The 21254-nt window shown below is 40.5% G+C and overlaps 1 protein-coding gene across 3 annotated transcripts in view; it reads left to right on the forward strand.

Moving 5' to 3' along the window:
• The first annotated feature begins 4039 nt into the window (after nt 1-4039).
• PHF21B (PHD finger protein 21B) overlaps nt 4040-21254 on the forward strand; it is a 164434-nt gene continuing 147219 nt past the window's right edge. The window contains exons 1-3 of one of the 3 annotated variants that reach the window (XM_030480322.1): nt 4040-4555; nt 5196-5228; nt 5512-5577. In XM_030480322.1, the coding sequence (XP_030336182.1) occupies nt 4502-4555; nt 5196-5228; nt 5512-5577 (153 nt within the window). In that variant the 5' untranslated portion in view covers nt 4040-4501. The remainder of the gene's footprint in view (nt 4556-5195; nt 5229-5511; nt 5578-21254) is intronic. The other 2 variants (XM_030480324.1, XM_030480323.1) reach the window with 2 other exon arrangements.

The following is a 21254-nucleotide window of genomic DNA, read 5'->3' on the forward strand; positions in this document are numbered from 1 at the left end:
AAGTTTTATTATCACTGGCTATCCCCACCTGCAGAAAGAGACCTTGGTCTTGTAGGAAAGTTGATAGTGGCTTGTACAAATATGAACCTTTATGGTACATTCCCATTCACTTCAAGTACTTTCCCAGGGCAGCCTGTGTTAACAGCTGCTCCCTTCTTGTTCACCTTCCCAGGATCTTATTATCTGCAGATACTTTTCCTTGCCAGTTTGCAAAGAGGAATTCAAAGTGCATGGCTTCTGCAATAAAGTCACTGATTGTCTTTACAAATCACTCTCCAGTACTTTATTCCTCCACACCTTTGCAGCACTCTTTGCAGGAAAGTGAGGGTATGTGGGAATGTGGATTTTCCAAGTTAAGTGTAATAGAAATACCGCATTACCGAAAGCAATTGTCTTGCTCTTCTTTGTAGCTTTTCAAGTCTTCCTCTGAATCAGTAATTGTACCTGGTAAGGAAGGAACATCATCACCTCTTGTGGGGATTTGAAGTATGAGATTTGACTCCCAGATGTTGGATTCCTGGCTACCTGTAATTAGATGCATTAGAAGAAAGAACTTTTGTGTGTTTTGTGTTCTGGATACAATGATTGGTCCTGAATCTCTGTATGCAGGAAATATTATTAAAAAAAGTGTTATTTACTGGTCTTCTATTGATACTGTACTGTGCATTTTTAGGTAATCCTGTGAGGTAGGTCAATCTATCAAATACATTTTTGCAGTAACTTTTTTCAGAAAAAAAGTGTCTGATTTAAAAATGCTTGTGCACATAAGTAACTTTATTACCAAGGACTATCAAATTGATTCATATGTATAAAGCTTTCCATGAGAGGAAGTGTTTGTAAAATTGGCCTCTTGGTTCTCATTCATCCAAACAAAGTCATACAGAAACCAACAAAACTTTTGGCAACACAGAAGTTACATTTATATTTCACTATAGAACACACACCTTTTCTCCAGGACTGCAGACTATTTTTGTGTAAAAGTCCCCATCCAGGCTCTGAAGATGATCTCCACTGCAAGGAGAAAAGAGGGGTATGGTTTCTTCTGGAGGACTTCTGAAGTTCCACAACTTTTAAGAGCGAGGATAATCTTTCCAGGGGTAAATCAAAAATGTGTTTAATCACATGACATGTCACACTTCATGTAACATTACCTTTATTTTGTTAGCAACAACCATAAATTTCCATGCTTAAGCAGACCCCTCTGCAACGCTGCCAGCCATTCTGCTTGGTCTCCCATTCCGTTTGCATTTCCCAGCTAAACTGTAAGTGTCCCTTATGCAGATGAAGAGGGGAAGCCCACTAAGCTCTTATGTCCCTCCAGCAAGCATGATTACTTTTGCAACCATAATCTTCAAGTAAATTGCATGAAGCTGTTTGCATTTTTATAGTTGACTGAATAATATTATTGCATAAATGTATTTGACAGATTAACGTGTTTTACACAACTTCCCAGTAAAAACCCCAATATTTTCAATCCAGACACCAAGTACACTATGGAAAACAAACTGACTTAGACATCAACTTGAGAAAAAGAGAAAAAGAAACTAACTTCTTGGTTTTACCTATTTGAGCAGTATGCAGACACTAACCAAATGCTGTAAATGTAGTCCAATACCATAACAAACATTACTAACTTGAATAAGGCTTTTCTAAAATAATTTCTTTCATTGTAAGGTCAATAGAAATGTTCAATTTAGTCTTTATTCTTAATTTTGGCAGGCTGAGAATATTTCTCCATGAACCTTCATATGGTCTTTGTGTAAGAAGTTGTGTTACGTTTGGACAGAGTATATTTGAGAAGTTTAATGAAAATTGGATACATTGTTTGGGACCGCCAGTATGTTATATCTCAAAGTTTTAATTACAGTATACTTGATGTAAGTTGGTTTTGGTGTCATATTGGTGTCCTTAATTAGTTTTGTAATTAATTCGTTATTAAAATTGGCATCCAAGCACATCTGGAGCACAGTGGTGTTTTAAATACTGGCTAATCATTTAGGATGAGTTTCAACCTAATGCTTTAGTGCAGCTTAAATGAAATACCAGCCTTCAATCATTGCAGGAATGGGAGTATATATGCACCAAGATTCTTGTCCCTACCACTCCGTCAGCTAACTCCTTGTTAAAACATGCCCTAAATTTTGACTGTTACTAATAAATTTATTCTGAGCATTATTTTTGGCTTCCAACCCCACTCCAGCCATGCGTTAAGACGACAGTAAATCTAACTTCACAGCTCTTATTACTGCATAGAGAATACTGCAGCTGCATGGCAAAACATTGACTCCATATAAATTTGTGCTGCCGGTTTAAATGTATTTTTAAAAATTGACGGCACGGTTGATGCTGGATTGGGCAGTGTCTGCCCATAGGACCTGAAGCTGGGTCACATGTTTGTGGAACAAAAGTGCTGCATGCACACGTAAAGGTGATGTCTTTCTGTCCACACCTGATCTAGACCTCATCTGTGGTGCTGGGTGACCCATTGGCACATGGATCTGTTGCAGACAGCCAAAAAACTGTGGCTTGACCTGGTTGAACTGGAGCATCCACTTAGGCCAACCCTTCTGGTTTAAAGTCTTGTTGCTGTTATTTAGTAACTAAACTGAGGCTGTAGCTGTGTCTTGCCATCCATCCCCTCGGCAGCAAGTTTGTTTGAGTGGGTCGCGTGATGAGTGTCCCACACTTCCCACCCCTTTACCCTTTAGCTGTCGCAACTCGCTGTTTGGGTGCTTGCGCTCATCAGCCACAGACCAGAAAACAATTTGCCCACCAGGAAAGTGTTTTAGCTCCTCTAAATCCACTTTGCTTTTTAACGTGGCTCAGGTGTGACATCCCATTTTGGGGTGTGCAGACACCAAGAGTTTGGCTCGGCACAATCCATGGGTGCAGCAGCTTCTGGCGAAGTGGAGGAGGCCGAGTATGGGGTGAGTGGGGAACAATTCCAACTGGATCCGCTGTCAAGGGGGGAATTCCCTCCCTATTCCCTGAAGTTGGGCGTTGAGCTGGCTGAAACCGCACGCGGTGGCCGTAGCCGGGACCTGCTGTAGGTGCCGGTTGTGCCACGCACCGCCCTGGTTCCCATGGGTTGCCGGTTCGCCGGCAGGAGCTCGGGCTGTTCGGGAAGTTTTTTCGGGGATGAAGGTTTGGGGGAAGGTTTTTTGGGGTTAGTTCTTTTGGGGGGAAGCAGCCGCCCCACGGGCGGGCAGAGGTCCCTCACCAGCGGCGGGCACACCCCCTCCCCACAGCCTGTGGCGGGACGGGCTGAGGAACGGCTTTTTCCCGGTTGGCAGCTAATTCCGTGCCGGCGGGGAAGGGGAGATCCAGTACGGGGAGAAGTGGAGCGCGGAGCAGCAGAGTGGCACTACGCGGAGAAGATGGCGGGGGGACATGGTGCGCGAAACGGGATTGGGAGAAACTTCCCCCTCCTGAGCCGCTGGGACCTGCCTCTCGCCAACCCGGCGCAGAAACCCCATCTCCCGCCCCAGGAGCAGCCCTTTTAACGGGGAACGCGGTGTGAAGGGCCACGGAGCTACCCCCGTGGCGGCGGCAGCCCTGAACCGCTGGGGGGGTGGGGGGGGGGCAGCCTCGCCCCGCCCCTCTCCCCGCGGGCCCTCACGCGGGGGGGGGGGGGGGCGGGCGAACGAGGGCGCGCGCGCGCGCTCGCCGGCACTTTGTTCTTCTCTCGCCTACCGCGGCGGCGGCGGCGGGTGAGAGCGCATGCGCGGGCTGCAAGCCTTCACTCCCCCCCCCCGCGCTCCATCCGGGCACCAGTGCCGAATTAGCATTGACAGCCGAGGCACAACTTTTTTCCCCAGGCAAAGTGAAATCAAGGCGCGCACTCCGAGGAAATATAGTCCCTCCCGTTCCCAGCCCTTTGCCGTCCCCATTGGCGGCGGGAGGCGGTGGAACGGCTGCGGGGCGGAGCGGGGGAGGAGGCGGCGGAGGGGGGAGTGTGGGAGTGGGGGGGGTGGCGCGGGGGCGCGCGGGCGGGGGCGCCGGGGGGAGGGGCCCCCCCATACTTTGGCGGAAAGTGAGTGATGAGTCTGTGTCCCCAGCAAAGAGGCAAAGAACTTGCTTTGCAGACTGAATAGTTGTTTCTTTCGACTGTTGTTGTGGCTTTTTCCTTTTTTTTTTTTAATTATTATTACTGACATTCCTTTTTATTTTTATTATTTTTATTTTTTTATTATTATTTTTTCTTGGTCTTTATTTCCTTTTTTTATTTTTTTTTTCAATTACTTTCTATTTTTTCCCGTGGAGGGAGGGGTGGCTGCCTGGCAGCGGGTCGGTTGCAAAAAGCGAGAGAGAGAAAAAAAAAAAGGCAAAAAAAAAAGGGGGGGGGGGCCCAAAAAAAAAAAAAAAAAAGGAAAGAAAGGGAGGAGGAAAAAAAAAAAAAGGCCAAACAAAACCAAACCAAAAACCAAACCAAACAAACAAACAAAAAAAAAACTTCATTCGGATCTGAAAGTGGCAGGAAAGTGCCTGGCAAGTTGCAGGGATGGAGCTACACAGCTTGCAAGAGGCGTTAAAAGTGGAAATCCAATGTCATCAGGTAAAAAAAAATACCAACAATAAAATAATAAGCAAATAAAAAATGCTCTCGTATCCCCGGCGCTTTTGAGAGGGAGAGGAGGATCGGAAGGGAGCCCGTGATGCATGCTTACCAAGTAGCCTTCGCTTCTTGTCGCAGGGTCTATCGATCAGGGGAGGGGGGCAGCGGGGCCGGGGCCGCGGCCGGGGCGGCGGAGGGGGGTCGGGGCCGCGGCGGGGACCCCCCAGGCCCCCCCGGCCCCCCGCGGCAATGGCGAGCACTTCGCCAAAGTAGTTTTGCGGCTTGTTTGGCTGAGTTTTGGTTTGGGGTTTTTTTGTGTGTATGTGGTGTGTGTTGTGGAGATGCGGAGTTAACGTTGCGGTCGGTGATAGTGCTGAGTGTGTGTGCGTGAGTGTGAGTGAGTGTGTGCGTGTGTGCGAGTGTGTGTGTGTGTGTGTGTTGGAGAGATTAGGACGAGACTTGAATATTTATGAGCTTTGCTTGAAACTGACTCGCAGTGTTTACTTGCCTCTTTGTTCCTTACCCCCCTCCCTCCCCCGTCCACACACATACATACATTTAAAAAAATCCATTAAACTTGAAACAGTTTCTAATTCCTCCTTTTTTGGGGGTGATTTTTTTTTTTTTTTTTTTTTTGTAGAAACTAGTTGCACAGATGAAGCAAGATCCACAGGTAAATGCAGATCTTTTTTTTCCTCTTCTTCAGTATTTTATCCCTGCTGTAATAAGCGCAGTTGTGCTGGGACAGCAGGATGAGAAACTTTATCAGTAAGAGATCTCATTTTGTAGCCTGCACTGAGCTTTCTTACTAAGGAGGGTGTTTTGTGTGTGCATGCTTTCGTACGGCTTTGGTGGAACGGTTTTGCCTTTGAACAATTTCTAGATCGCAAGTTTATTCATTACAGGGGTTAGTTTACACTTTGCCTTTAATATGCATCTTGTTGCCGTTTTTGCAGAACGGGGATCTTAAGAAACAAATCCATGAAAGGCAATCAAGAATAGCAGCTCTTAATGAGAAACAAGTAAGGAACAGATCGATTCAGTTGTGTTTGGTTTTTCTTCTTGCTTTTACAATGCACTATCTAAACATCCGAAAAGTGTCTGCATTAGCTGAAAAATACCGACAGCAGGGAATTATAACATCCATTTTCCTAAGCCTAAAGTAAGAAAATGCATGTTTTCAAAATGAGGTCGGAGTCTGGGATGTCTTGCTGGGGGAAGGAATGATTTTAGTACTAGTAGTAAAAAGATAAGCAGTAGTTAAAACGTAAAAAAAAAAAAAAAAATGAGGCGTCCATTTTGAGTTGGTCGACATGTTTTAGGAATATGGAAAATTCTCCTGTCTTGGGCTACTTTGTGCACTTCCGTGTAATGTGCAGAGCAAGAGTTGGGAGGGAGGAGGCTGGAGCCCAGTTCGGAGCCATTGCTGGGTTTGATTATAAAACTGATTTTTATTGATCACTTTATTTTGTTTCTTTTCTTCTTTTTTTTTTTTTTTCCCTCCCCACTTGCCTTTCTCTTCCCTTGGTCTGATCTGACGTGTTAGATTTTGATTCGAGTTCACTTAGGCACTTTCACTTTCCCCCCCCCTTCCAAAAATACGAATAAAACCAGATTAACCTGTTTCAGCTGCGGGGGGAAAAAAATAAATAAAACGGAGGAGGGGAACAAAACAAACCAGAAACCTTCCTCCCTCCCTCCTCTTTCTCCCCCCTGCCCTCCCCAAACTTTCTCGTCCCTCTTTGCCGAGCGACCCCCGGGACCGCTGCTCCGCTCGTGACCCACTCCCCGCCCCCCCGGGAGGAAAGTTGCCGGGCGCGGCGGGGGGCAGCGGGCATTCAGCACCGCGGACAGCGGCGGCCGGCGCCGTGCGCACACTCACGCCCGCACACTCGCATTCACACTCACCGAACTGTCCGCACCCCACCCCGGGCCCCTGTCGCCACTTCCAGGACTTCCAGTGCAGGAAGGGCAGTTGACAAAGCCACTAGGAGATCTCCTTGAGCCACCCCCCGCCAGCGTTAACTTTCCCTCTCCACCCCCCTGGCCCTTATGCCCCCCCCCCGGGGGGGCCAGCGCAGCAGTGCTGAGCTCCCCTCCCCGTCCCTCGGCTCCCGGCCCCGCCGGCGGCGGGAGCGAGCGCGGTTCCTCCGGAATGCAGCAGCCCTTTCAGCACCGGGGCCGGGGACAGCGCCCCCGGGGTGCCGCGCTGCCGGCCCCACAGCCACCGCCTCCCCCCAAGCCAGGGACCTCCGGGGAGAGGCGAAGGGGCACATGTGCGATTACACCCCTTTTCTCCCCTTCTTCTTTTCTCTGATTTTGTTTTGTTTTGTTTTGCCGGAGTTGTGGTTGAAGTTGAAAAGTGATCCGTGCATATATAATCTGTGCCCATAGGTGATGGTGATTATATGCCACTCTTTTCCTTTCAGTTTATTGTAATCAGAATTTGTCAGCACTCTCAATTTGGTAGTGGAAGCTTCCATTTTGTGAGGAAGGGGTGTTGGTTTCTTCTAACATGGAGAAAAGTCTGCAGAGTTTGAAGGTGGGGGATGGGACCCCATTCATGCTGAACATTACCATTTTGATTGCTTTGATGCCTTTTTTGGAGGGGGGAGGGGATAGAATACCCTACTCAGCAGAGCACAAAGATATTTAATCACTGTATAGAATCAAATCAGATACTTTCTTTTTTAAAGCAAATCTGACACTACATGATAGCTAAGGGCTGTTAGTCCTTTTTTTGCAGTGTAAAACAGCAAGTTGTTGACTCTAATACTACTATACGGAGTAGAAGATTTTTTTTTTTTTAAACAAGGTAACAGCCTTTACTGCAACAATACATCTTTATGTGTTCTTTCTTCAATATGGAAATAGTTTTACTGTTCTAAGTGGGTATTTAGAACATACATTTGATCATTTTCCCCTGTATTGTAGCAACTATTTCAAGGCTGTTTAAATTTTTATGATCATAGTAAATGAGAAGCTATTTATTATATGTCATGTTGGAATTTAGATAAGGCAGAGAGACACATTTGAAAATACAGTTTGAATGTTCTGATTCAGCTCAGTGAAAAAGGTTTTTGCTAAGCTTGCACAACATATTTATGTATAATCTAAACTAACTAGTAAACAATCGTCATATATTTATGACTTGCCCTTCTCATAACCTTATAAATAAATCTATAAACTATGAAGTAATTAAACATAAAATACTAAAATTCTGTAAACAGCATATTGGCCTAGCAAGAAACCTGCAGGTTTTAGGCAAAAACCTAGATTTCTTTTACTGATTTTGTCATCCTGTGCAACAACAACTTATGAATAAGAGACTGGCTGGTTATGTGGTATCCTTTTGCTCCAGGCTGCCACCTCTGGAGGTCTAAACTGAAATCTTTCTTGGGTCACAAGTGAAATGAGTGTGGAGGTCTTAGCCTTTGACCAAGTCACAAAACGGTGGTGTAACTTTGCAGACTTGCTATAATTAGTAGTTGCTCGTTAGGCAATGGCTTATAAATGAACTGTCGGTACTTGAGGGCATGCAGGAGGTGCACTGAAGACTACTGAGACAATGGATGGGCTAAGGTTGCAGCCTTTTAGAGGCGTCAAGCTCTCACTTTTGTGGCTATACCAAAACACTGACGTAAACTTAAGCAGGCGGTGTAAGTAGGGAGGTTATTTTTACTTAAGTATTTACATTCCTTCCCTCCTTGCCCCCCCGAAGATTTGTTTAGGCACAACTAATTCATAATTCAATAATGTATACCTTTGATTGTGCATGTACTGAATACAAAAGATGCTAAAATTGCATTTCAATTAAACTGCACATGTGGATGATGAAACAGATAGTAAAATGAATGGATGATCACATCATCCACATCTGTTAGAAATACAGCAGGAGTGAGGGTTATCTTTCAGTACCCCTATTCATCAGTTTTCCATTGTAGCCATTGGCATTTCTGGCACTATTTCCTTTTCTTGAAAGCTACAAATAGAGACAGAAAGGACTGAATGACAAACTCAACTTTTGGTGCACGAGGTAAATGTATAAAGTAGACTTTTATGCACAGTTGATTTTTAAGTTGCAACCTAATTAAGGATCCCTGGCCAGCCATTGATATTTCTTTTATGTCGGTTGTTTAGAGAAATATGGAATTAAATGTATTTTAATATTTTCTCAGTGCTTTCAAATAAGCACTGCAGAGCCATCATTTTCATTATTGAAATGGTGCAGCTTCAGTCAATACTTAATTTGGCATCCTACTCAGAAAGACAAAAGTTAGACTTTTGTTAGAAGTGTATCTTTCATCTGCTATAGTTTTGATGAATTGTAATAGCATTTGAGAGTGGGTTACCTCTTCTTTAACAAGATATGATGTGTGAAGAGTCCATTAGTTGGTCCAGTGGTTTTACACCTTCAATCTACAGCACATGCAGAGCAGCGGTAACAATTTTATCTAAATTGTCAAGCAACAAGCATTTATATGTAAATAAAAGAGCTATCATAAGAGCCAGCATTGGCCTTAAAGCACACCAGAGGTGCTCTGCTGCATGTGTTTCTTGCTTTCTTTATGTCCTTAAAGAGTCATTAAGGATCTTTTAATTTTAGAAAGTTGCCTCTTATTAATTGTTAAGATAAACAAATAAACAAACCTTTAACCTCCAGTCAGAAGTTACTTGTTATTGATATAAGTATTAGGTGGTAAGCCAGGTCTCAAAAATTAACAATGAGCATGCGTGGGCTACTATATTTTCAACTGTGATGAACTCTGAATTCAGACAGCCTGTCCTAGAGCGCAGTAATAAAAATATGTCTTCCTGAAAGACATTATGCGTATGCCATTCACTTGTGCGCTGCCTCATTTCTTTACCATAATTTACTATCTATGCAGAAAATCAACATTAGCTTCAGGCAGACTCTCCCAGGCTGTGTTATTGCTGGTTTGTATTTTTGGGTAGTATATCTGAAATTAAATCGCTGACTGTATTTTGCCTGTGGTGATCACCAGCAAAGCCTGTTTGTGGAAAGTGTTAGACTTTTTAAAATTTAAGTGCAGTTCTTACACAAGTTGTTGGAAATTATTTAGCTCAAGATGCCTGGTTTTACCGACATTGTATCTTTGGTTGGGGGAAAAGGAGAAAATGTTTTTTTGGTTTGTTGAAATTCATGCTGTGCTGTGCCTGGAAATGGCAGCATTGTTTACCCATGTTAAAGGGTAAATTATTGGCATTTGCCAAAGCTCAGTATTTCATATGGCTGGGTACTTTCAAAATTGTTGAAGTAAAATAAGGGTTATAAGGTTCAGTGAGAACTGAAGTAAACCCTGAAAGGCATTTCCAAATCAAGTTGAACCTAATGTCAAACTCTGTCCCAAGGTACACACAGCACTCCCACTTGTTGTGGCAAGAATTGCATCTGTGTATGACTTGCTGAAGTCGAGGGAAACAGGGTGATGAGCTCCTGATTGAAGTATTAAACTTTTCAATCAATGCATTGAGTCCTTAAACACAAAGACAACAGGTATTAAATATGGGCTTGACTTTGCAGTTCTGCACATTGAGGTCTTGCTGACTTTGCTGAGAAATCTGAACAACTGCAGAATCAAATGAAACTTACTGGATCAAAGTAAAGATGAGTTCTGGATTGTAATTCAGAAAGCTTCAATTCCACTTTTATTTTATTTTGTTTTATTTTATTTTATTTTATTTTATTTTATTTTATTTTATTTTATTTGTGCTAGAATCAGCTAGTAATTTATTGGTTGCTTTTGCTATCTGTAGAAAAAGTGACAAAACTAGGGAAGAATTTGCCTTCAGCTCCTTGGAGGAGAAACTTGCATAATGGCAATCCTAGCATTCTGTTTGTGCTTTCAGTAACATTTCATATTGAGGAAAAGGGATAATAAAGGACATTTTCATAGAGGTGAAACACAGTGGAAATATGTATACTTGTGGCTTTCTGTCTTCTGTTAGGTTGCCCTTGTAAGATTCATGGGAATTGCACATCTGTATGAAAATGTGTACTGGAGGGGGTTAGAACCACCTTTTGTTTGGTAGCTGCTTGACTGGCATGTGGAATGCTATTTCATTCCAGCATTTTTCTTTGACTGTACATTTTCTGTACTTGTACAGTATATCACTTGGCAGGGCTAAGAGTTGAAAAGTGAATATTACGTTCATTCTAACCATTTTAAAGAGTTCACTTTGATATTTTAGCCACTTAAAACACCTGCTGTCAGAACAGTACAATTGATTTCAATTAACTTTGAATTTCTTCAATAAGATGACTCTTATAATAACTCCAGTAATCCCATGATGCCTCATTAGAGGAGCTGGCTATGATGATTATCCCTGTGATTTAGCAATTTTTTCCTTACAATGCCTTTTGTCTATTCAGAAAAAGGAATTATGCCAACAATACCTTTTTATTTCACTTCTGATTTTACACTAACAGTACTTGCTACCTGTTACACATCGTAAAGTATCTAATTTATACTTGCAGGAAACAGGTATTTGTTCAGATATACACAATACATCCCCTTTGAAAGGGGAGACCCTTTCAAAGAAACTTGATGTAGAGTTCTATATAGGAACTCTATGTCTTGGAGTTAGAATTTGTTTTAGTTTTTTAGTAGACACAGGCAGTTAAAAGTGGTGCTTCTGCAGGATTTTTTGTTTAGAGTTCTGGTTTAATGGACCAAATTCTCCACTGGTTTATGCCATGTGTACAGCTTACCCAGAGCAGCGTATCACATCAGACATTTTTACCGCTTCACCTTGCTTCGGGATCTTGTCCGTGGACTCATTCTGCTTGCGGAAGAAAAGGGAAATATGTCTTTAAATGTCTCCTTTCCGTAGCATGATGCTAGAGAAGGGTTTTGAATGGTAATTTTAAATCACATTTCCAGTGGGGTACTGCATCACTCTCAACACTTCTGGTATGTTCAAGTAAAGAAAATCCCTTTTCATCTCATTCCAGATTTGATTTTCAAGTTGAAAGCATGAAGGCGTATAAAGGCACGTTAATACAGAGTTACTTTTAACTTTTCTCTCTATGCCTTTCTCTTTGTGATCAAAGATAAAATATGCAGTATTTTTGTACTTGATTATAAAATGATACCTCCCTCTTCCCTCTGTCCCCCAAAACAAAATCTGAAGCATCAACACAATTTCTAATCAATAGAGTTAAAGGGTAGAAGTTTGCAAATCAATAAGACAAGGCCGTGGTAAATGGTGTATGTGTGGCCATAATGTCAAAGAGGGCAATTTGTACACATAGACTAGTTGGACATAAAGGAAGTATGAAAATGGGCTGCAAGTTTAAGATAAGAACAAAGAAGAACAAAAAAAAAGAATTGGACTAATTGAAATGCAAATTTGTTTTTCTGCCATTAAAGTAGACAGTTATTTCAACCTAACAGACTTGTATTTGGTTTTATCCAATTCTCATAGTTGAATCACCTTAACCACACTTCCCTTGCATGCATGAATATAAATGTATTGGTTGTTGTGAGTTGTTTGTTTTGTTTGTTTTTGTTTGTTGTTTGGTTTGGTGTTTTTTTTTTAACTTAAGGTGGTACTACTTTTTATTTGGAAATGTTCTTCTTGAGCAAAATGTACTTCCTTAAACATGCTTTCTCCTTCCCCCCCTCCTTTTTTTGAATCAGCTACTTATTGTTATGTAGTAGCAATTTCCAGAGTGTCATATGAAATTGCTGATGCAGCTTAGTTCTAGCTACAACCTGCGACTGCCAATAGTAAGCATCTATTGAAATCTAATATGTACCACAGGGCTTTTTTGCACATGTACAGGCAGACCCTTCTGGATAATATATAGAGGCAGGGGAAAAATAGGAGGATGTATTTTCTCTTTTTAACCCATGAAGGAGTTCAAAATGACCCTTTGACTGAATAAAAGTAAACCGGAAAACTGGCCCTAAATGCGGCTGCAGTAAAATCAAACCAATAAGTATCTGGGAACTCTGTAGATATGATAGGTTGTGTTAATTTGAGATTTTTAGAGGCAATCTTATTTTTAGAGTTGGAATTTAGTCTTAAGAGCCTGGGCACTGAGGCTGTGGCAAGAACAGCGTGGCCTGAAAGTTTGTTTGGTTGCTTGCATTTAATCAAGAGAAGCATACAATTAGTCTTGAAAGTTAGATCTGTGTAGTGTATAGGTTGTTTTCCTTTCCACCCTGATTTAACTTGATCATGTTGGTACTTTGTGATGTAGCTTACCTCTTAACCAGCGAGAAGGAATGGAATAGCCTTTCTGTGCAAACTCAGCTATCGATGAAAAATCGTACAAGGTTACAAAAAGTGAAAATGTGTATTATGTTTTGATTAACATGAGTCAAGTGAGAATCACTGATACTTTTGACATGTGCAGAAATTAACCGCATTTTATGTAATTTTCTGTTTTTCTAAAGTGCTTTGAATCAGCTAAGATTGCCTAAAGATTTATTGGTGAACTGAAGCCTTCTTAAGAATGAGAAAGATGAGAGAAGCTTCCATTCTCAGAAATGTACATACTCTGTGTATAAATGTGCTTGTGTGTATGTGTGGTTGGGCGTGAGCATAAGGTCTTTCTCTTTGATATCATTCAGGCAGAAAGCCAATATGCGCATGTAAATGAGCCTGAAAATGTAATTAAAAATATATACATACTGGGGACTGTGATACAGAATTTAATACGAGATGCAGGTTACAAAGTGACAAGTAACATTTCCTATATGATCACTGATACTAACTCTCATCCGTGATTTATGCATCTCGTATGTTATTAAGTGCCGAACAGATAAATGCTGAAATTATTTCTTTAGATGTAATTTCACCACAATGAGGGAATGCAGAGTATGCCTTGCCTATTCTTTTCCCTTCAACCAAAACAAAAGCCAAAATACACCTACCATGAAAATGTTACTACAGAGACTAAAAGTATTTTATATAAGACGAGATAAAGACCTTTTTGATAACATATCTTTCCTGGCAATGAAAATGTGACAAAATAGTCTCACTTGTGTTGTTAATATATTTTAGATAAGGAAATTCTGCAAATTGTTAACATACATCTAGGAACTCATACACAGATGGAAAAAGATAAAGCTTGCCAGGTGAAACACATAAACAATCTTGGCCTTTATCTCAGTGTAGATAACAAAGGCTCACACATAAAAGCTCATATGAGAGGCATCTCAGAAACTCCAAACTTTGGGCAAGAAGCCAGTTTTCATTGCCTGAAAGTATTTTCTAAAAGTTAAGTTAATGCTGGGTGCAGAAGCTGACATTTCTGCTCTCCAGCTTAGAAAGAAGCTACTTGGAAAAGCTTTATTTTGCATTTAAAAATACAAGTGGAACCCAGATGTATTTCTATCAACAGCTCCGTAGCCCATAAATATATACAACCTAAGCCAGTGCCTTATTTACGTTATTTTATTAACATTCTTTGCTGAGTGGGCTTGAATGGAGCACAATTTCTCATATAGAGGATCTAATTATAAACACAAGGGACAAGAACCAAATAAGCAGTCTTTAAAGGGAAAAGAGTCTAGCAGCTTTGTTTAAAGTGTCCTTTAATGAACTTCTTTAGCAGCTTGTATCTTAGCAACACATTTTATTACATACCAGTGCGGGAGAAGCAGTTTACAGATGGAGTTGCACACAGTAATTTATTTCCCCCCCCTTTTTTTTCCCTTTTCTTTTTTTTCCTACTTCTCTGTGGTGACTCAACTGGAATGTGCAGAGTAGCTTTTCTAACACTGATAGCTCACTCGAATTGCTGATTGGTTCGTTTGTATCTGTTGTGTTTTGTTAGTTGATGAAAAAGGCATTTAGTATGGTAAATGCATAGTGATTTTGCTTGCTCTTAGAAATTCAGATATGACTGTTTTGAATAGGCATGGATTTAAATTAAAAACAACCCAAGGTTCTTTCAATGCACTTTTTTCCTTGTATGTGTTCCACTCAGTGCTAGTCCTCGTTGCACACACAGACGAGTTTTGAGATTTGTAGGTTGTTTACTCTCCAGTGTTACACAGGGTTATTTTAATCTATCGTCTTTACTCCTCTAAAACTAATTGGAATATAGCAGTGACAGGAATATTTGCAACCTTTTTTCTTTAAACAAAAACTGGCACTTAAACTGCAAATACATAAACAAATAACTGTTGTTTTAAACCTAATTGAAATACTGCATTACTGTCACTCCTTCAAATGACCTATACTACTTATCTTTGTTGAAAGAAATACTTTTTGTTCTCTCTCTTACTAATTGAAGACCAAGTTCTGTTTGTATGTTTGAGTGCAAAAGTCTGTGAGTAGCTTTTTCAATAGAATCTGTTAAGGAATGCAGAACTACTACAAATGCAGATTATTTGTATGAGCAATAGAATCTAGGCTTCATTATTTTTTTCTCGTACATTAAAGGGGAAAAAATGCCCTTTATGAGCAAACTAAATACTATTCAGACCAATTTCCATTTTCCGCTGGCTAGGCAGGTGTAAATCCAGAAATATATTTCCCTGGAGTTACCCATAGTTTGCACTGGTGTAATAAAAATCAGAATCTGGCCAGGGGGAGAAAAGCAGGTGAGAAGAGGAGAGGGCAAATGAAAGCAGTCCAGAGTGTTAGGAGAACCCAAAGAAGATAGAGATTGTTGGCTTAGAGATACTGCTCTTGGGGATGGCTTCATTACACTTCTGTTAAGAGCTAATATATTAGGGTTTAATATTAAGAAGACAAAACCCATCAATTTCATAAAGTCCATTGGTATTTGCAAGTAGACAGGAGATGGTTTTGAAAGAGATTTAATTATTTCTTTGCTTAACATTAGTAAAATATAAATGTATTTCCAATAACTATTGAACTGTTATGTTTCTTGAATCCTTAGTTCAAAACAGAAGTTTCTTTTCACTCTAAAATATGGATGGATAAATTTGACTCGGTTTTCTGGTTTCAGTATGTCAGGCAACAGTCTGCCTGTTGTCCCCTTTGGATCTGCAATATCTCAGCCTTAATAAGAGCGTAAAAGAAGTCCTTTGAACTTTAAAAACAGAAAGTGTGCCACAAATGGAGGAGTAAAAGACACAGTGGCACCTACCTTTAAAACGCTGTGATATTAGACCCAAAGCAGAAGGATGTCCTCTGAAGCCAAAAGCGATTAAGTTTCCATGTGATTAACTTACTTTTTTCTTTTGCAATTCAGTCCACTGTTTATTAACTTAAATTGGATTGAAAAAACTCTAAGCTGGGGGAATGCATCAGAATCTTGCACAATCACCAGGATTAATGATGACAGCCTGAACTGTCGAACAAGCTAAATCATGAAATTTGCAATATTGCTAGACAAAGGGTTATGTGTTTTTCTGCAGCTGTATTGGCCATAACAGAAGGGACCGGCAGTTTCTGATTACAATTCATGTCCTGTCATGAGAAATAGTATTTACGCTATGCACAACATTTGAAGACCATGTCTCAGGGTAATTTTTTTTTAATGTGGTAGTGCTGGGAATATTTAAGTGAGGTGTAAAAGGAAGAGTCTTAACATATTTAGAAATTTCCTTTGCAAATGTTGCGGTAACAGAACAAAATGAAGAACTTAATTATTTTCCGAAACATTTAGGAAGCAATTAGGAACCTGTGTATTAGATTGGCCAAAACAAATCAAGCAGCTCCAGTTGTTCATTTTTCCTTCAATAAAAAAAGAAAATACTGGGTTGTTTTGTTGTTTGTTTGGGTTTTTTTTCAGAAACACAAACGTTTCCTGAAACTTTTAACCCTCTGAGCACTAGCACTATGCCTTATTACAGAAGTACGTTTACTAAGGGAAACTTAAAGGAACTTCCATCCAGATGAAGCAAAGACTCATTTATAAACAATGAGAGCAGGAACAATAGAAAGCCGAGTGCATTCTGCATGAATAATATAACTGAGGATTGTGAAAAGCCTGTGATTTTCGTATGCCAAACTCAGTGTGGGAGTGCAGCATTCAGCTGATTTTTTCAAACTGGAGATTCATCCCTTCTCCCCGCCACGTGTATGTGCAAACATATAGACACAGAGGACTAGCACTGATGATTAAGGAGAGCCATCAGCAGCTCCTATGCAGTGATGTTGAGACTTGAGTGTAAATTCATAACAACTGATGGAACTTAGGTTGAAATCTAGGCCAACACTTGGCTGTAATATATGCCTTAGGTGGGTGGAGGAAAGGCCAGAGACCTGTTTTAAGAATAGAGTTTGAGCGTCAGTCTATATTCTTGGCTGTGAGTCTGATTTTTGTTTGCATTCGTGAGTTTTTAAGTCACAGAGCTTATGAGGCCTTCAGTATGAACTCATATTTCTGGCACCTTTAGATATATAATTTTTATTTATGAGACTAAATCTGGATTTAAGCTTTGGGTTTCAAGCCTCTTGGTTGAAAAATTTTGGCTATAGTTGGTTATTTTATCTTTTTTTCCTCTTGCATTTTCTTAATTAAAGTCGTTCTCCTAAACGTGCTGAACTGTAAGCTCTTTGGATCTGGGTCTGCCTTTGTCCTGTGTGCATTTAGTGTATGGCTTAATGAGATTCCCTTCTAGAACTCCCAGACCACAAGGTAATGCAAACAGAGAGTAATAAATTGAAGGCAATAGTAGCTGATGTTTTGCCGTACACAGCAGCAAAATAAATTTTCCCCAAAACTCATCTTTGAGTGTCTTTGCCAAGTATGTTACAAATACAGAGCAAGCAAGCTGGAATTTTCCTGGCGTAGGCTGGCTGAGGCGGTCCATTCCATCTACTGATTTGCTATCCTATAAGGATGTTCATAGTTTTATTGAAAATAATATATATAGTTATTTTCTGAAAGTTGAGGAGTTGTGGGGTTTTTGCAGTTCAGTCCCTGCTTGCTCTTTGAAACTGCCACCTATTAAACTGAGTGCTGTCAAATGGTAATGATGGATTTTGTAAGATGATCCAATGTCCTGAAAGCTGGACTGAAATCTACTAATATATTTCCTGAAGGTCCTTCTCCTGTCTGGCACTGTTTAGTTCTACTAGTGTTAGCTGGGCACAGGGGTGAGCAAAAGCTTTGTCAGTAATTACAATTTCTAATAGTCTTCCATTTTGCTTCACCATCTGAAAAAAAAGAAAAAAAAAGGAAGGAACAGATACGACATCAGTCAGTTTAAAATTTTGTAGTTTTGTTGGGTTCAGCTGAGCTGTGACTGTTGATACTTCCCAAGCATCTTGGCCAGGTGGACATAACTTCCTCCTCTGTGCCCAGGCTACCCTTTGTAAACAAAAGTGTCCTAAATTGGCTAGCCACTGTTACAATGTTTGGCTTGATCCCTAAGATTCTTACCCTTTCATTAAGCTAGTTTCAGCTGAAGCCGCTGCTAGTTTGCCTGTGGTGTTTCTCTAAAGACTCTGGCTAAACCTTCAGATTTTGGTGTCACTTGCAGTTATTTCTTTAAAAAATAGCTTTGAAATGTTATTCCAGAACAAAGTCAAAATAATAACTAGGCAAAAATTACTACGTATTTACTTAATGATTCACTGTTGCTTGAAAAAGATCTTTTGATCAGCAGACACTTATGTGTTCATCAGCTGAGCTGTTGAAACCTATCATGTGAACATATAAAGTTTTTCAAATGCATAGTTCTTACCAGATTGGACATGTACACGACCTGAATTTTATTATAATGAAGATCCTGGACATGGCTGAGCTCCAAGCTCTTGTAGTCTGCTGGGTTATGATCCACTGAAGTATTTTTACCTTCCCAGGTTAAGGATCTATTAGGTAGGAACAACTCCTTCAAAGACATTACACGATTTTCAATTTAGAAAGGCTTGAAGTTAGTACTTGAAATGGAGTACTGGATGTCAATTGGAATTTGGTTTGATATGATGAATGTGCAGTGAATCAGTCTAAACCAAAAATTATTTGTTGCTTTACAAGCCTATCTAATATTATTCTGAGATCTGTCTTCTGTCTGGACTAAGAGCACCCAAAATGTTTGGGTGTTATTTTTCCTGTTTTGTTTCATTTGGTGGTTTGTTGTTTTGGGGTTTTTTTAGTGGAAATGGCTTAGAAGGAGAAGGAGGCACAGAGATTTACGTTTCAAGGGTCAGATTCTGCCAAACTCAAGGGTTTTGACAAAAGCACCCTTCATATCTTAAGGAGAGAAACCCCTCCACGTGGCAGAAGAGGATTACAGACTGTACAGAGATCCAAACACTCACAGAGCATGAGAAACAGGAGTAAGAGATGGTGTCTAAAATGAAGGGAGAAAAGTTTATGCTTATAGGTTCCTTGCAAAGAACAGGGAGGCCCCAATATTGGAATGGGAAATCAAGAGGGATAGTTAAAAGTTTGAGATGGGAAGGTGATTGTCTTTCCCATTTCCTGGCAAAGGGAAAGCTGAGGAGCTTCTGTGGAGGAACTGCTAGCAGGCAGGTTGTGACTGTATGCATACCTATAGCTGGCATAGGTCTGAGCAGTTTCCTCTTCCCAGATCTCCTCTTTTCCCACAAGAAATAGAAGCTAACATTTTAAGACTAATAAGCTAATGATGATAGGCAGGAATTCTGTTCTGCAAGTTTGATGCTAGATGGGTAGTTAAGTTGAGGATTGGTACTCCTGTGCACACTTTTCAATCTTACTCTGTTTATTTGAATGAAGTTGATCCATTCTTGCATGGAACAAATTTTGCTGAATGTATACCCAGGAAATTTGCAGCAAGCTGAGTTTTAATGTAACTGAAATCATTGGTGGTTGGACATTTCAAAATGCTGCGCATTTTTATTTCTTAAGGCTAATATACTCCACCTTATTTTAATTACCAGCTATAACTGGAGGTGTGATTGATTTTTCTGTACTGGAATGTCATTACTAGCCTTTCTATATTCAGATGTCCATGTTAAAATGTTTGAATAACCCTCTATTTAGAGTTATGACGTCTCTGCTCAGTGTAGTAATTTCAAGCTGAATCATTTAATTTGAACTTATTTTTAACTCCCAGAATGGATGTGTCAGTTTTCTTCCCTTACTGTGTACCAAGAGGTAATAAAAAGCTGATCTAGGAAAATGCACAAAGGATTACTTTCCCTCTTACTTTTTGTTTAGGTAAAACTACCTCAGCTTTCATTGGGCAAGTAAGATAATACATCAACACTGTCTGAGAGATGTTGACATCTGATGCTATCACTTGCCATGACCAAGACTGTATGTTTCTAATGTAGATATTTATAATGCTGAATGAGAAGTGCAAGTAATCATACGGTGAAAACTGAACTTCCACTGGACGCTGGTAGTTTTGGCTCCCAGCTGGCTTGCTATCTTTACTGCCTCTCTTTTCAGATTCCTAATGTTTGTAGCATAATCTGGTACATGAGACCCAGAAAAATCAATGTGATTCATAAACACAGTTGAAACTTATTTGGCTTAATTTACTTTTAGCATTTTGCTCGCTGTAGAAAAGTAAGCAAATGTAACTGGAAGAAAGCATACTAGTGGCATTGTTTAAAGTTAAATAATATTGGCTATTATAAAAGAAGGGAACAAATGAGTAGTCTTCCAATACTCGTTTTTTTAAAAAACTAGTATTTTTGCACCCCAAACTTTACCAGTGCAGACCAGTGCTACTAAGATCTGTGTAAGCAGCCTGGCAGGGGATCAAAAGGCCAGTGGTGCTGGGACTGGGGACTGTATAGGTTGGGTTAGGTCAGGTCTCACACTGACCCAGTGGTATCAGGGTTGTGCCATAACATAACCGACCACTCTTTTTTTTCCCCAGCAGGTGCTCAGATACCACAGGTATAGTTGACCTTATACAATTCTTCCCTGGCACACAGTCATGAATTCATGCTGTCAGGATGTTTTTCAATGGCGTGACACTCCTCCTCCACAGTAATGAGTCTGCATAGAAACACATGACTACATCACACAATTAAATGGAGAACTGCGTATGCTAAGGGATTAGTGTATAGTGTGTGCTTGGTGTGTAACAATTGTTTCTTTAAAACTTGAGAGATACATGGTGAGTAAAAGTAAATTATACAGTGGTCCTCTTACTGCAACTACAATAGAAAGGAAGGTTGGGTCTTGTGTTAGTATCAAAGAATGGACAAGAAGAATGAGGTTCTGGACAACTTTCCAATAGAGAAAGTGGAAGCAAACAGCCAGTCTCTTAATATCCAGGGGAATCTGTGACATGCAAAGGCATTGGGCAGCCTTGGCTGGCTGCAGGGGAAGAAAACACATAGCAGCAACTTGTTTGTGAGCTATAATGTTTGGAACTAATTCTCCAGGATATGGAAGAAATGTTAGGGGATGAAAGGGTAAATCAATGTGTTAGCCAGTCTCTATTTACTGCATGTGGGGAGTCAGTTCCAGCTGTTGTAGATTTCCTGATGCAGACATGCTTTTATCAATCAAGAAACTGATTTCAAATTATCTTCTGTTCTGATTCTTACAGCATCAGTAATAGGAGTATCTTTTTTAATAACTTGAATACAGAGGGGTTTTGTGGTTTTGGTTTTCTTCTTTCAAAACAGAGGTTGCTGACTTAGCTTGTAGGACCACGTTGGTATTCTCACAGTAAGTCAGAATGTTTCTGGCACTTCATGCTTCATTGTGATTTTGGTACCTGGAAGAGCCTTGAAACATTTTAGCAGAGTGCAGCGTTGTGCTCTGATACAGGGTGGAAAAGAAAGGGCTCTC

The sequence above is a fragment of the Strigops habroptila genome, chromosome 3 (genome assembly GCF_004027225.2).
Source record: "Strigops habroptila isolate Jane chromosome 3, bStrHab1.2.pri, whole genome shotgun sequence".
Classification (NCBI taxonomy): domain Eukaryota; kingdom Metazoa; phylum Chordata; class Aves; order Psittaciformes; family Psittacidae; genus Strigops; species Strigops habroptila.